Here is a 16,795-nt window from a genome sequence, read left to right on the forward strand (position 1 = left end):
CTGGCATCATACATGGTTTTCAAAGCCCTAACCAGAGTGGCACCTTAGCATAGCTATCTGTGAACCCAAAACAGAAAATCACCAACACCTTCCTCCACGACAATGACAATAATTCTTGCAACAACTTCTTTGTTATTTTACTGCTGTTATACGATAACAGCAAAAACCTGTTATTTCTGGTAGTTTTATTTTTATCATTTTTATGGTGTGAAACCAGTAGCTCTCATGCTACACATTTTTGCATGTATTTTACCAGTTGGGGTACAAATAGTTAATTTCTGATCATATCATTGTTCCCATATTTTGATTAATTTCGATATTAGCTAAGTGTGAAAAGCTACTATCTGAAAGATGTCGGAGTGATACCACAGTTGGTAGGGTGTTTACCTTGCATGTGGTCAGGTTTAATCCCTGTCATCCTATGTAATTCTATTTATGAGTAATTCCTGAATGCAGAGCAAGGATTAAACCCTGAGCATCGCTGGATATGGCCCCAAACCAAACAAAAATTCAAACCAAAGAAAAAAAATTACACAAGTTAAAATGCAAATAGGCACTAATTGACAATTATTGGTTAAATCATCTGTTTCCAAGTTTGTGAAATGAGAATTAGGACTATTCATAGTTTATATGAATAAATAGAAATATATATTATATGACTATATTGTAGTATATATTATATGAATATATATATATATATATATAGTTTATATTAAGACTATTCATAGTTCATAGTTTACAAGACAGAATGAGAAAAAACATTGCAAATGTCAACTTGCACCTTCAATCTTGCAAAGAAGGGCGAAAAGACTCCCCTTAGCCTTTGCCAAAGAACACCTGCAAGTAGGGTTAGGCAGGACCCCGGAAGTCTCGCGCCCTCCCGCGCTTCCCGCCGGCCCGCCCACCGAACGCGCGCCTGCGTGCGCCTGACGTCCCTTGCGCCTTGCACTTCCGCTTCCGGTCTCGCGCTGCCTGTCCCCGCCCTCTTCCGGCGAGGCTTGAAAGATGGCGTCCCGCAAGGAAGGCTCCGTCTCCGCCGCCGCGTCTGCTGCGTCCTCCACCACCAGCGCGGTAGGCAAAGGCAAAGGCAAAGGCGGCCCTGGAGATTCGGCCGTGAAGCAAGTGCAGATTGATGGCTTGGTGAGTCGCCGCCGGGGTTCCGGGGCCGCAGCTCCACGTGGGGATCCCGTGCTGCTTCCTCCTGCTGCGCCTGCCGGACACGCTTCCTTGGAGCCGAGCCTCCTTCTTTTTCCCTTTCTATTGGGCCTGGGGAACAAACCTCCAGTATTGTCTTTTTGTTCTGGTTGGTAGACGCCGCACCTTCTCTGTTTTCTGGCTGCGGGAAATGAAGGGCCGATCTCGGGGATGAGTCAGAGAGGTGGGGGATGGGGAGCGTCTTGGGGCTTGCCTGGAGCTGCGGTGGGTCGGGCAGGCGGGGAGCGACCCTTCCTGGGAGGCAGGTAGGTAAACAAACCGATGTGGAGGAGGATCCAGGAGTCTGAGTCAACTTGATGGCAGCCCTGCCAGGACCTGATGAGCCACCTGTCGCTTCCCAAATGGAATGGATTCGACTGTCTCGTCACTCTTGAGCCCGTGGCGCAGAGATTTATTTACCTTGATCCAGAAAGTTGGAATGAACATGTTACGTGTTGGACTCATCCTTATGCCTGCCAAGGTTTCTCCTCTCCATTCAACATAGAGTACCACAAAAACGATTGATTAAAGCCTGCCTCTTCTCCCCCAGCACTCTTCTTGGGGCTTAGGTCTCTGTTCTGTAAAGAACTAAAATGACATTGCTTCATTTTCCCTATTGTTTTAAGGATTTCAGTTGGCTTCATATGTGTCACTATCAACATAAGTGTCCGGGACATTGTGAGTTACTTGACCCCAGCAACTGCTGTTTTTTTTTTTTTTTTTTTTTGGTATTGTACAGTAAGATATCTACCACCCCTTATAGCTTTAGATATTACTTATATTCTGGTAATTCCTAGATTAAAAATGGTTTCCAGATTTTATCTTAAATGTCACTCTGGAATACTGCCTGCTCATTGTCTGAATGTTTTTATTTTTTTAAACTTTATTTATTGATTGATTGATTGGTTTTTGGGCCACACCCTCGGCGCTCAGGGTTACACTTGGCTCTGTCTTCAGAAATCATTCCGGCCAGGCTCCAGGGACCATATGGGATGCCGGGAATCCGATGGGAATGGAACTGAACTACTGCTGTGCTATCTCTCTGGCCCCTGTCCGAATGTTTTAAAAACAAAGGCTCCTGAAATTTAACAGGTGAAAAATAAAAATGGTGAAGTTTTTCCTCTTCTTTGCCTTCCTATGTTGATCTTACCTTATTAAATGCTTGTTGTTTTTAGCTTCAGTCTCCCATGTACCCATTTGAACAAGTTAGAAAACCTTAGCATGAACTAATCTCAGCAAATTCGCTTCCACCTTCAAAATCTATCAAATTGAGATACTGTCATGAGTATACACTTAGACTAAAACACAGATGTCCTACCATACTCTTAAAAATACTGGTACTGGGGCCGGGAAGGTGGCGCTAGAGGTAAGGTGTCTGCCTTGCAAGCACTAGCATAGGATGGACCACGGTTCGATCCCCTGGTGTCCCATACGGTCCCCCCAAGCCAGGAGCGCATAGCCAGAAGTAACCCCTGAGCGTCAAACAGGTGTGGCCCAAAAACCAAAAAAACAAAACAAAACAAAAACAAAAACAAAAAAAAAAACTGGTACTCTTCTCCAAACTCACCTCTTAATTTCTTCTGGGCTTCAGCTTTTTCCTCCCTTTTCTGAAATACTGTGTAAATGCTTCTTTTCCTTAATCTTTATTGTTCGCTTTTGGTCATATATTTTTGTCTTTTATAGTTCTAGGCAGTGATTAAATCCTTTAAAATTTTGTATTCTTATTCCCCTCCTCCGATACCTTTTTTTTTTGGGGGGGGGGCTACATCCAGCTATGACCACGGATTACTTATGTCATTGCCCAAGGAACAGTGTCTGTTACTGGGGCTTGAACTTGGATCCACTGCATGCTGGGAAACACCTTACTGCTGTACTGTCTCTCCAGCTCCTTCATTCATCTTTTATTAAGGGAGAACAGTGGTTTTCAAAAGTCAGTCCTTGAGTCAGTGGTTGTAGGCAAAAAAAAGTTTGAAAACCTTTTCTGCTGTACTGCTTACTAACTGCTAGTTTTCAGGTGCAAAAGTTAAAACTGAGGTGTAGAGGATGTTATCAGTAAATGAGAAAGCCAAGGTTATATATACTCTTTGTTGTTCCATCACATGTGTCACTACACAGAAATTTTCTGCTTGGTCCAAAATGGAACTGTTGGTACACTGACCCATTACTTGTTTGAGCCCATGCTATTTTTTAAAGTTCACTTTCTAGCTTGCTTGTCTTCTCAAATATTCTCAAACATTAATTTTCTGGAAGATCCATCTCATGTTTGTTCAGTTCACTATTTTCAAGTGTTTAGAATAATGCCTGACACATTGAACAGTCTTGTGAACTGACTCATACTGATGCTGAAGACATTGTCTTGAAAAGAAATAATAAGGAAAGTAGGTTAGGAATGTTTTGTAGAAATGAATGGTTTGTTGATGAGAAATGAGTGATGTCAAGAACTAGTTGGTTTTATATTTCTTTACCACTTTTTATTGTTATTTTTTAACTTTATTGATTGATTGATTGGTGTGAGTGCCACATCCTGCGGCGCTCAGTGGTTAATACTGTCTCTGCACTCAGAAATCACTCCTGGCAGGCTTGGGGTACCATATGGGATACTGGGAATCGAACCAGGTCCCTCCTGGGTCGGCTGCATGGAAGGCAAACACGCCCTACCGCTGTGCTATCTCTCCGGCCCCTTTTTTATTGTTTTTTGTTTGTTTTTTTAAATAAATATTTGGGCTACACCTGGCAGCACTCAGGGCTTATTCTTGCCCATGGTTGGAGGTTCATATGGGATGTCAGGGATCAATCTGAGTTGGCCGTGTACCTTTCCTGCTATACTTGCTTCTTTTTTTTGTTGGTTTTGGACCACACCCGGTGACACTCGGGTTACTCCTGGCTATACGCTCAGAAATCGCTCCTGACTTGGGGGACCATATGGGATGCTGGGGGATCGAACCACGGTTCTTCCTAGGTTAGTACGTGCCAGGCAGATACCCTACCGCTTGCGCCACTGCTCTGGTCTCCTTGTCTCTTTTTTCATGGGGAATCCTAAGTGCTGCTCAGGGGGGTGGGTCCATTCCTTGTCATTCTTAGATAATTGGAGAGCAGTTCAGACTGAGAGCCCAAGGATGTGGTGCTGCTCAGGTCCCGTGGTTCCAGGAGACCACAATTGATGCTATGGGGACCATGTCGTGCCAGCGATGGAAACTGCCAGGTAGCCTCATTCTTTTTTTTTTTTTTTCCTTCGTTTTTTGGGTCACACCAGTGGTGCTCAGGGGTTACTTCTGGCTCTTTGCTCAGAAATCACTCCTGACTAGCTCGGGGGACCATAAGGAATGCTGGGATTTGAACCACTGAACCACCGTCTGTCCTTAATTAGGTGTGTGCAAGGCAACTTTCCTACCACTGTGCTATCTCTAGCCTCCAGGTAGCCTCATTCTATCCTGAGCATGCTTGGTCCACTGAGCATCGGGTACCACAAAATATAGCCCCATTTTCATTTCACACAGGGCATGAGGATAGCATTTGATATCAAATTCCTGCTCTTAGCCTGCAAATTAGAGATGCTCTTTGCCACTGAGCCATTTTAAGGAACCTACATCTTGCTATTCTTATTCTATCATGCCTCGAAGAATTATATCGTTTCACATAATATAAGAACTAAATAGATTTTCATTTTTATGTGTGCCAGGTACTGTTCAGAATACCTCACGGATTATACAGCCATTGAAGCAACATAACTCTTGTTATAGGAATCCTTTGTTTTACAATGAGAAAACTCAGGTACATATAGATTGCGTGGCTTGATTCATGTCAAGATAATGAGGAAGTAAAGCAGCTCATAAAATAAGCCAGTATTCTTATATATACATTGCATCAGGCAGTATATTTTTCTAGAATTTACTTCTCTTATGACTTTAAGATATATAAGAAAGTTAAACATAACAGACCCTTTATGGGGCTGGAGAGAGAGCACAGTGGGTAAAGTGTTTGCTTTGCACGTGGCCGACTTGTTTTCCATCCCCAGCATTGCCCGCCAAGAGTAGTTTCTGAGCGCAGAACCCTGAGTGACCCCTGAGTACTGTGGACCCATCCCTTCCTCCACACACACACAAAAAAGGAGTTCCTTATAGCTTAAGTTACAGGTTAATTTTTTTTTTTTAATTTGCAGTGGAGTGCTATACACATTGAGTAGAATCTATACTTTGAATTTGATGATCTCCCCAGCTGTTGGTAGGCTGCATATTATTCTCCTAATGGTGGGCAGCTGGTAGTGACTGGTAACTTCCAGTTAGTAAGAAAGTCCCTAGGGTAAACCTGTAGTCTTCAGTCAGAGTATAATATTGGGTCTATCACCTGAGATGCAAAACACTCATTAACTTTGATGATTTGGTCTAACTCTTGGCTAATGTTCAAGTTTGCTTAAGGTTAGTTAGGTGTTTTAGATTATTTTATTTTTTACCTTTCTTTATTTTTTACTTATTTATATTTGCAGGGGAAGGGGATTAGGGGGAGTTGGCTATACTTGAAGGTTCTCTGTAGCAGGAATGACTCCTGGCTGTGCTTGGGTAACCTTTGTGGTGCTGGTGATCAGACTGAGTTTCAATACATGCAAAGCAAGAGCTTGAACTACTGTGCTGGTGTTTCTTGCTCTGATACATAGTTTTGACTTTGAGTATTTTGTATTTATGGCTTTCAGGGATTTAATCCCATCATAAGTTGATGAAAATTTGAATATCAGTTCCTTTCTATTTAATCTGTTATGTTATAGAAGATATGTAGTTAAAAACACTAATTTAGTAAATATTTTCAAGTTTGGAAAAAGACAGGTTTTAGCCCATTAGTCACACAGGTTAAGATCCTGGGAAATTAATATGGAAGAAATCTGGAAATGTGTTAAGGAGATTTGCAGGTATAGTAAGTAATACTTGTAGTTTCTTTGTATTTAATATTTAAGGTAGTTTATTGCCTTTTTGTGTTTGCTTGGTTTTGCTTTTGGGCCACACCTGGCAATGTACAAGACTTACTCCTGGCTATACACTCTGGAGTTATTCCTGGTGGTGCTTCGGCAATCTTATGGGATGTCAAGGAATGAACCTCAAACCCAGGTTGGCTGTGTTCAAGGCAAGCGCCTTACCCAATGGACTGTCACTCCAGCCCCAAATTATCAGCCTTTTAGGAAGACAAACCGAACTTTGCATTTTATGCTTGCCACTTATTCCTGGCTCTGTGCCCAGAAATTGCTCCTGGGGGGCTGGAGAGAGAGCACAGTGGTAGGGCGTTTGCCTTGCATGTAGCCAAATCCAGGATGGATGTTGGTTTGAATCCTGGAATCCTCTATGGTCCCCTGAGCCTTCCAGGGGCAATTTCTGAGCACAGAGCCAGGAGTAACCCCTGAGTGCTGCCAAAACAAAACAAAGCAAAAACAAAACAAAAAAGAAATTGCTCCTGGCAGGCTTGGGGGATCATTGGCAGGCATTGCCAGGGATCAAACCCGCAATCCCCGAAATCTGGGCTGTGCTATCACTCTGGCCCCCTCATTTTCCCTCTTGAGATGTGGACTTGGTACTTTAATGCTGGGATGTGTACTGTGACCCTGTCTACCTTACAAGAAGCCTGTGCTCTCCTTTGAGCTCATACTAGCTCTTTTTCTTTCTCACTCTCATGTTCTCTCTCTCTTTCTCTCTCTCTCTCTCTCTCTCTCTCTCTCTCTCTCTCTCTCTTTCTCTCTCTCTCTCACTCTCCTCTTTCCCCCCCCCCACCTCCGTTTAGCTTTACAAGAAATGCCTGACCTTTAATTTTGCTCTGAAGACCACCTTATGGAGAAAGTAAAGACTTTTACAATAACTATCATATACCTCATTGTTTTTTGGGACACTCCTCAGGGCTTTCTCCTGACTTATTCAGGGATTACTGAAGGGACAATATTGGATGTTGGGGATCTAACCTACATTGCCCAGGTGAATGCCTTACTTTCTGTACTATTTTTCTGTCCCTCATATACATTGTTGAAAATAGAAGCACTTTGATGTAGTGAGCCTATTTCATTAGATAGCCATTGATTGGGTAATATGGTAACATGTATATGTATACAAATCAAAGGGCAAATGAGTAGAGAGTGAAAAGAAACCCACATTTATTATTTTAAATTTTGGGTGAGGTATTTTGATTTACAGTTCTGTTAATGATGGGACAAACTTGTTTTGGGGCCTCACCTGGCTGTGCTCACTTTTACTCCTGATTTTGCTCAGGAATCAACTCCTGGCTGGGCTCTGGATACCATTTGGAATGCTGGGATCAAACCCTACTCAGCTGCATGCAAGGCAAGTGCCCTGCCCACCGTCCAGTCACTCCAGCTACCGAATATAAAAACTTACTATTTTGGGGGCCGTAGAGATAGTATGGAGGTAGGGCATTTGCCTTGCATACAGAAGGATGGTGGTTCGAATCCTGGCATCCCACATGGTCCCCCAAGCCTGCCAGGGGTGATTTCTCAGTGTAGAGCCAGGAGTATCCCCTGAGTGCTGCCGGGTATGATTCAAAAAACTAAAAACCAAAACCAAAAAGCCCACCTTACTACTTAGGGGGACCAGAGCGAAAGTACAGTGGGTAGGGCATTTGCCTGGCATGCAGCCAACCCAGGTTTCATCCCTGGCATCCCCTATTGTCTCTTGAGCCTGCCAGGAATTATTTCTGAGCAGAGGCAGGAATTACTCTTGTGGCTCCCAAACAAACAAACAAACAAACAAACAGTGTCAGCATCAAACCCGGATCTTACATTCGAAACTGAGCCACATTCTCAACCAGACTCACTGTTATCCATGTTTGTTCTTTTTCCAGTTTCTTTCTGGATTTTTTTTTTTTCTTTGCTTTTGCTTTTTGGGTCACATCCAGTGGCACTCAGGAGTTACTCCTGGTTCTGTGCTCAGAAATCTCTCCTGGCAGGCTGGGGGACCATATAGGATGCCGGCAATCAAACCTGCAATCAAACCTGCGTATATCCTGGGTCAGCCGTATGCAAGGCAAATGCCCTACCACTGTGCTACCACTCCGGCCCCCTCTGTATCTGTTTTTAATAAGTGATTGCTCTTGCTAACGAGTTGGAACCAGTTTGATTAAACTGCCCTCTGCTCACCTAAAGGCCTTCTCTTTAACCAGTGATCCTTTCTACTTTCTATAATAAACTTAAATCTTACGTGTTATGAATAGTTCAACAGTGAAGAAAGTTTTCTTTATATCTTTCTGATGTGTGAGAAGAAAGGAATTTTGTTCTACCTAAGACTTCTTTCTTAGTATAGAACTTATTTTAGAAAAATTATACTCTAGGTATATGTGGATACGTTTGCAGCCTAGTTTTATATATTGAGTTGATTAGTATAGATTTAATGTTTTAAATTAAGCACCTTTATCAGTTAACATTTAATTGTGACCTTTGTATCATTTTACTTTCCCTTGACTAATTTTGGGTGAGAAAAGTGCAGTTCTCTTATTTTTTTTTTGAAGGTATACTGCCCTTTTCCTGATAGTTATTAGTTGGTTTAACTTTAAAAATGTGGACAATCAGTGAACATTAAATCCAAGAGAATAATAATGAAATATATTTTTTCAACTGAAATATTATAGAGGTAACATTATTAAGTGTATTGGAGCACTGTAACTATTTCCTTATGTGTTAGGAGCAAAATATCTTTTTCCCCCTATTAACTTCTTAAATTTCCTTCACATCAAGACTTAACTGCAGTGACTTAAATCCTATTTATTATTTGACTCAGTCAGTTATGAAATGGAACCTTTATCTCACTTGAGCCATAAAATGTGTTAAATTTAAGACTAATGCTCCTCTGCTTTTGGAATTTACATTTTGGCAATAACTACCTTCTTTATGCAATGTTAGAAAAAAATGATTGAGGCTTAACCAAATAAGAAAATTGCCAAGTTCATAGATCAGTCTGTGAAAGAAGCCAAAATTAAATGAAAGCTTGATACTGACTTTACAAAATAATGCTAAGGGGAGATTCTGTGGCATTTCACTTTTTTTTTGAGACTTAAATTCTTCTACAGTATTAGCTTTTTTTTTTTTTTTGACATTGAGGGATGTGAGAAACTCAGACTATAGGCCTTACCTCCCAGAATCTACAAAACTAACAAAGCCAACCAGGAGTTTCTACATCCTGCCTGACCTTTTCTGAACAAAATAGTAACTGATAGATAGTTTTTGCCTTTTTGTTTCAGACTTGAAAGAAACATGGCCTGGATCTACACTTTATTTTTAGCAAGCAAAACAGTACATTTAAGAAAAATTTCATAAAAAATTTTGGTGATGGGAATGTTGGAACTGATGAAGGGTCTTTAAAAAAAAAAAAGAATCACTAATAGTAGGTTCAGGAAAAAAAGAAAAATATTTTATATACACATATGCACAATATTTTGTCAATTTGGTCTCACAGTTGACTTTTAAATACAGATGAAAACAGTCTTTTGCAGGGGCAGGGATGTGACATACAACTTGCATTTACGAGGTTCTGGGCATAACATAACCATGACCTCATCAGTCTTGTGCAGCCCTGTGCTATTCGTTATTATAAGAGCTAGCTTAGGTTTAAATAATTGAGAAGTCTTAAGGAATTTAATGTCAAGTGGTTGATTTTAGTAAATTAGAGCTTACATCTTAATATTCTGAAAACTCTTGGGGAGACAAGGATCAGTGTCATGATGGTACCTGGCATATTCTAGTCTCTCAGTATTTGTTAGAAGACTAAATGAGATTAACTGTAATACTTCCATAGCAGTTGTAACAGTAGCTAACACATACAGAGGTTTTGCTAGGTGCTGTGTTGAGGAAATTTTAGGTCTATTATTTTTAACAGTGCTGTGAGTTGTGTATTTTCATGAGAGAAAGGTGAGGCTGGAATCTGGAACAGATTAGGTAGCTTTTGCTTGAGGACTCAGCTGGACCTCAGACTGTTTTGGATACTAGTACCCTATTAGTAAGCAACTATGCTGGATGATTTTTTATGTTTGCATGGATCAGTGGTTCACATTTGTGCATATGAAGTTAACTTGCGGGGAGGGGAAATAATTTTTAGCTTTTCCTTTTTTTGTTTTTTTTTTGGGGGCACACCTGGTGGCGCTCCAGTTATTACTGGCTCTGCTCTCAGAAATTGCTCATGTATGGAATGCTGGGAATTGAACCCGGAATTGGGTCCTGGATCAGCTGCATGCAAGTCAAACACTGCTGAGCTATTGCTCTGATCCAGATTTTTTTTTTTTTTTTTTTTTTGGTTTTTGGACCATACCCAGCGGTGCTCAGGAGTTACTTCTTGGCTGTCTGTTCAGAAATAGCTCCTGGCAGGCACGGGGAACCATATGGAACACCGGGATTCGAACCAACCACCTTTGGTCCTAGATCGGCTGCTTGCAAGGCAAATGCTGCTGTGCTATCTCTCCGGGCCCTCTGATCCAATTTTTAAATTTTTATTGAAAAATTTGGGGGCTCATGCAGCCCCTGAAATTTTGTCTTGCTTGAACATTATTTTTTCCCCAAGGGAAATTAATAATAGTTGTAGAGTTATTGTGTACTATATCTGCATTTCTTTTGTTGGTTTGTTTTCATTTTGGGGCCATACTTGGTGGTTCTCAGGGGTTACACCTGTCTGGCTCTGTGCTTGGGTCATTCCTGGTGGTGCTTAGGTGACCACATGGGATGTCTGGGATCAGATCAGGGTCCTTGGCAGCATGCAAGGCAAATGCTCTGTCCACTGTGCTATCACTCTGGCCCTCAAAGCTGCATTTCTTTCTTTCTTTCTTTCTTTCTTTCTTTCTTTCTTTCTTTCTTTCTTTCTTTCTTTCTTTCTTTCTTTCTTTCTTTCTTTCCTTTCTTTCTTTCTTTCTTTCTTTCTTTCTTTCTTTCTTTCTTTCTTTCTTTCTTTCTTTCTCTCTCTCTCTCTCTCTCTCTCTCTCTCTCTCTCTCTCTCTCTCTCTCTCTCTCTCTCCTCTCCTCCCTCCCTCCCTCCCTCCCTCCCTCCCTCCCTCCCTCCCTCCCTCCCTCCCTCCCTCTTTCTTTTTTCTTTCTCCATATCTTTTCTTTTCTTTTCTTTTCTTTTCTTTTCTTTTCTTTTCTTTTCTTTTCTTTTCTTTTTCTTTTCTTTTCTTTTCCTTTCTTTTCTTTCTTTTAAATAATTTTTACTGAGACCCATGTGAATTACAAGTCTTTCACAGTTATAATCAAGGTACATAGTGACAGTGAATTAGGGCAATTCCCCACCACCAGTGTTGATTTCTTAACCAGAGGTCATGTAGTGCCCTGGAGTAATTCTAAGGGAACCATAGGTGGAAATTGTGTAAATGGGGCTTCAATATGAGGTGAGGTATCCAGCCCTTAGGACAGGGGTGGGGTGTACAGGAAAGAAACCAGGTTGGAAGGGCTTTACGATGGAAAAAAGGCCAAGAAACATTTCTAGACAAGTAAATGGATTCGACTAACTTTTTGGAGCTTGTATATTGTAGATTCAGCTGGTCTCACTTATTTGGCAAATAATTTTATTTTCTGCCTGCTGAATTCAGAGGGAATTCTTGCTGCTGAAATAATAAAGAGGAATAACTCTTTAAAAAATATACAATGTTTAGAATAGAATCAACTAATGGAATTGTAGTTTGACCATAAACTGAATAGTTAAGAGTCTGTTCTCTTGGATGGAAGCAACAAGAGGTAGGATGGACTTGATGGCCAGAATGTTGGCATTTACGGCAGTTGATCTAATCTTAATAGTTTGATATGAAATTAGTTGGATTATGGTCCCCTGTGCCAGTGAGGAGGAATTCTTGAGCACAGAGCCAGGATTAAGTCAAATACAGTTGGGTGTGATCCCATACAAAAAAACAAAGCCACAATGTTCTTACTACTAAGTAAATAATGCAAAAATTCATGAGAGAAAAAGTTATTTTCTTCAACACTACTTGATTACGCACACTAAGATATAACAGCCGGAGATAGCACAGAAGAGGTACAGCGTTTTTGCCTTTCATGCAGAAGGACGGTGTTTCGAATCCCGGCATCCCATATAGTCCCCTGTGCCTGCTGTTGGCGATTTCTGAGCCTAGAGCCAGAAGTAACCCCTGAGCACTGCCAAGTGTGACCCCCAAAATAGAAAAAGATATAACATGTTATTATTATTATTATTATTATTATTATTACTATTTTTTTTTATAAAAGCACCTAACACATCAAGAGCCATTTTAGGATTCTATTCTAACATGTCACAAACTTTTTTGTTATTAAAAACACACCTCGGCCTTTCATGCAGAAGGTCATTGGTTTGAATCCCAGCGTCCCATATGGTCCCCCGAGCCTGCCAGGAGTAACCCCTGAGCGCTGCTGGGTGTGACTCAAAAACCAAAAAAAGAAAAAAAAAAGATGTAAAAATACCCATTTGGATGTAGATACTAATTTTTTTGGTTTTTGCTTTTGCTTTTGGGTCACACCTGGCAGCGCTCAGGTTACTCTGGCTCTCCTCTCAGAAATCACTCCTGGCAGGCTCCAGGTACCATATGGGATACCAGGATTTGAACCACTGTCCTTCTGCATGCAAGGCAAATGTACTATGTCCATGCTATCTCTCCATTCCCTAGAAACGATTTTTTTTTTTTTTTTTTTGGTTTTTTGGGCCACACCCGGCGTTGCTCAGGGGTTACTCCTGGCTGTCTGCTCAGAAACAGCTCCTGGCAGGCATGGGAGACCATATGGGTCACCGGGATTCGAACCAACCACCTTTGGTCCTGGATCGGCTGCTTGCAAGGCAAACGCCGCTGTGCTATCTCTCTGGGCCCGAAACGAAATTTTTTAAAATAAATTTTTAGGCCACACATGGTGATGGCTCAGGGATTATTTATGGCTCTGCACTCAGGAATTACTCCTAACAGTGCTTGGTGAGCCATGTGGCATGCGGAGCTTGAATCCAGGTCGTCTACTTTCAAGGCAAACATCCTACCCAATATACTATTGCTCGAGCTCCTCATTTATGATTTGAAGAGGGTTTAGATCTCTGAGCTCACCTTTAGACTTTCTGATTTGCTTTTAGAGCTTATATACTTGGGAAATGATACTTGTTAATTTATAACCTGTGAATAGTCTGGGTGGGTATTTACTATAAACTTCATTTTTTTGAAGGGGGTAAAGATTTAAACATTCAATTTCTGGTAAATTACTTAAGCAGAATGGTTATTTTTCATAATTATAATTTATTACATAACTAACTCAGTTAAATCCCCAAGTGCTTAAAATAATAGGAAAATTCTAAATGTACATCTTCAGCCTTAAACTAATAACATGTATTTCTGATTATCTTGATTTATTATAAACTTGTTATATTTAGATACATAAAATGTTTTATAATATAAAGGATATAATAATGTGGGAGCTATACTGCAGTAGTGGTGGCTTTTTCTTTGGAGGGGGGTCACACCCAGCAGCGCTCAGGGATTAACTCGACTCTCCGCTCAGAAATCGCTCCTGGCAGGCTCGGGGGACCATATGGGATGCTGGGATTTGAACCACCATCCTTCTGCATGCAAGGCAAACACCTTACCTCCATGCTATCTCTCCAGCCCACAGTAGTGGTTTTTAATGTAATTCCCTGGATTTTATTTCAGGGAAATTTCAAAATTCATATAAAATAAAATTTAATATTATATCCATCCATCCGTCCATCATTACTCAGGAATCATTCTTGGTAGGCTATCTATCATCCATCCATCCATCCATCCATCCATTCATCCATCCATCCATTTATCCTTTCATCCATCCATAATCTATCCATAGTTACTCAGGAATCATTCTTGGTGGTCTGTCTGTTTGTCTGTCTGTCTGTCTATCTATCTATCTATCTATCTATCTATCTATCTATCTATCTATCTATCATCTATCTATCTCTATCTCCATCCATCCACCCATCCACCCACCCACCCACCCACCCACCCACCCATCCATCCATCCATCCATCCATCCATCCATCCATCCATCTATAATGTTACTCAGGAATCACTCCTGTCTGTCTGTCTGTCTGTCTCTATCATCTATCTATCTATCTATCTATCTATCTATCTATCTATCTATCTATCTATCTATCTATCTATCTATCATCTATCTATCTAATCCAGGGGTTCTCAAACTTTTTAAACAGGGGCCCAGTTCACTGTCCCTCAGACCATTGGAGGGTCTGATTATAGTGAAAACAAAACTTATGAATGAATTCTTATGCACACTGCATATATCTTATTTTGCAAGGAAGAAACAAAACAGATACAAATACAGTATGTGGCCCATGGGCCATAGTTTGAGGACCACTGAATCAATCTATCTATCTATCTATCTATCTATCTATCTATCTATCTATCTATCTATCTATCCATTTTTAGTTTTGTGGGCCACAACCAGCCATGCTCAATGGTTACTCAGGAATCATTCTTGGCAGGCTCAGTAGAGCATATGGGATTCTGGAGATTGTACAAGGGCTAGCCATATATGAGGCAAGCTTTTACCTATTGTACTATTGATCCAGCTCCTATATTATTATACTTTTAAAAGTAATATTTTTTTAAAATGTTGTTTTTGAGCCACACCTTGCAGTGCTCAAGCTTTCTACTGGCTTTGCATATCTGACTCACTCTTGGTGGTGCTCAGGGAGCCATATTTGATGCTGGGGATTGAACCTGGCTGAGTAGGCCAACCTGGGTAGGCCATGTCCAAGGCAAGTTCTCTATTCTGCTTCTGCCCTCAAAGTAAGGCACTTTATATAATAATAAAATCTCATTGCAATGTATTTGGGGTGAGGACACACCTTGTTGTGCTAGAGCTTTCTCTTGGCTATGTGCTAAGGGGTCACTCCTGGCATGGCTTGTTTTTATGGGGGCATATTAGGTGTCAGAAATTGAAGCCAGTTATGCTGTGTTCAAGACAAATGCCTTACCATGCTTTAGTGTCTCACTGTTGCAGGTATTGTGTAATGAAAAGTTTATAAATACCATCATTTATAAACTGGCGGGATATTGCGACACACCTTGTGATACTCAGTGGTTATTCCTGGCTCTTACTCTTGCTGGTGTTTGGGGGACCTTGTGGGATGCTAGAGATAGAGCCTGCATTTCAACCACCTGCAAGGCAAGCACCCTAACTGCTACAGTTTCTGTGGCCCCTCAGTTACATTTTTAAGATTCGTCCTTGTATATTAGGTTACCTCCTTTACATTGCCTTGTTTTTTTCATTTTTCATTTTTCACAGTCTGTTATAATATTTTCTTTTGTCATTCTAGCAAAGTGGTTCTTAAAATGTAAGGGTCCCATAACACTTATATTAGACTTTTTTAAAATTAGGCTATTATAATATGCAATAATATTAAAGTCATTATTTTATAGTAGTGGAACACTACTTAACATGTTTTTGTGGATCTCTGATCTGATGTTTTCAGAAAAATGATAAAATGGCGTCATTTTTATTCTTTTGATGATTTAATGAAGGCTTCCAAGATGCTACATGTTATCTAAAGTAAAATTGAATGCAGAAACAGATATGAAAATTTGACTGTTGACAGGACATTAATGAAAGGTATCAAAATGCAAAATGAGTCAAAGAGATAGCTTAATGGACTTAGCTCATTCCTACATGCAGGAAGCTTGGTGCCTTGAGCACCACTGAAATTGTTGCCTAAGCACCAACCAGGAGTATCCTCTCCCAAAAAGAGTATAGCTACATAATTACTATATTCTCATTATTTTTGAAAATATAAATATTTTTAAAGAAGTGTTAAAGAAATGGCTTTCTTTACCCTTATTGAATATTTGTTTTGGAAAACAATTTTTTCTTAAAATTTAATTTTGTTTGCTTGTAATATATTTATTATAGTTTTAAAGTATGTACGTAAGTACTGGCCCAGGCAGCAATGATTGATTAATTTACTTTGGATATTTTTTTTTGGCCATTACTGATAGTCCTCAGGGCTTCCTCCTGGCTCTTTGCTCAGAGATCACTTGTGGTGTTTGGGAACTTTATATGGTACTAACTTTATATGGAACCATGGCTGGCTGCGTGCAAGGCAAACACCCTACCTGCTGTGCAACTCTTTGGCCCAGTGATTTTTAAAATTATTGATAGCTCTTCTATTAGCCATGATAAAGACCATTTTCTCCTGTCCCCTTTCCCCCAATCTCCAAAGCTCCTTGGGTCATTAAAAACAATAAGTTCAGGAGCTTCCAAGCATGACACTTATGAAATTGTGACACTTATGAACCAAATGTAGTACGTTTGGTTTTGCTCTTCAGAACTCTTGAGTTTTGTTTAAATGTATTCATTTTATAATCAGTAGAAAGTATTAATTGAAAACTTATGGTTGGTTAGAGGGCGAGAAAACGTTAAGATTTGAGTTGCAGGATTTTTGATTTGTGAGATAGTGCCGCTAACATTAATGTGGTTCTTGCAGCAGATGATGTGTTCTAGCTCAGACACTATTACTTCTAGTGATGGAGCACAGAAATTGTGGCCATCACTTCTATTTCTCACTCTTTCGCTGCTTTTTACCTTGTCATACCACATTGGACTTTATTTTATGCACAAAACCTTGCT

The 16,795-nt window shown here is 40.4% G+C and overlaps 1 protein-coding gene across 1 annotated transcript in view; it reads left to right on the top strand.

Annotated features, from left to right (window-relative positions):
* Nucleotides 1-977: 977 nt before the first annotated feature.
* Nucleotides 978-16,795, top strand: part of EIF3H (eukaryotic translation initiation factor 3 subunit H) — a 91,433-nt gene continuing 75,615 nt past the window's right edge. Inside the window, exon 1 of the mRNA XM_049773549.1 lies at nucleotides 978-1,140. Coding sequence (XP_049629506.1) covers nucleotides 1,006-1,140 — 135 coding nt within the window. The 5' untranslated portion in view covers nucleotides 978-1,005. The remainder of the gene's footprint in view (nucleotides 1,141-16,795) is intronic.

Source organism: Suncus etruscus, chromosome 5 (assembly GCF_024139225.1).
Source record: "Suncus etruscus isolate mSunEtr1 chromosome 5, mSunEtr1.pri.cur, whole genome shotgun sequence".
Lineage (NCBI taxonomy): Eukaryota > Metazoa > Chordata > Mammalia > Eulipotyphla > Soricidae > Suncus > Suncus etruscus.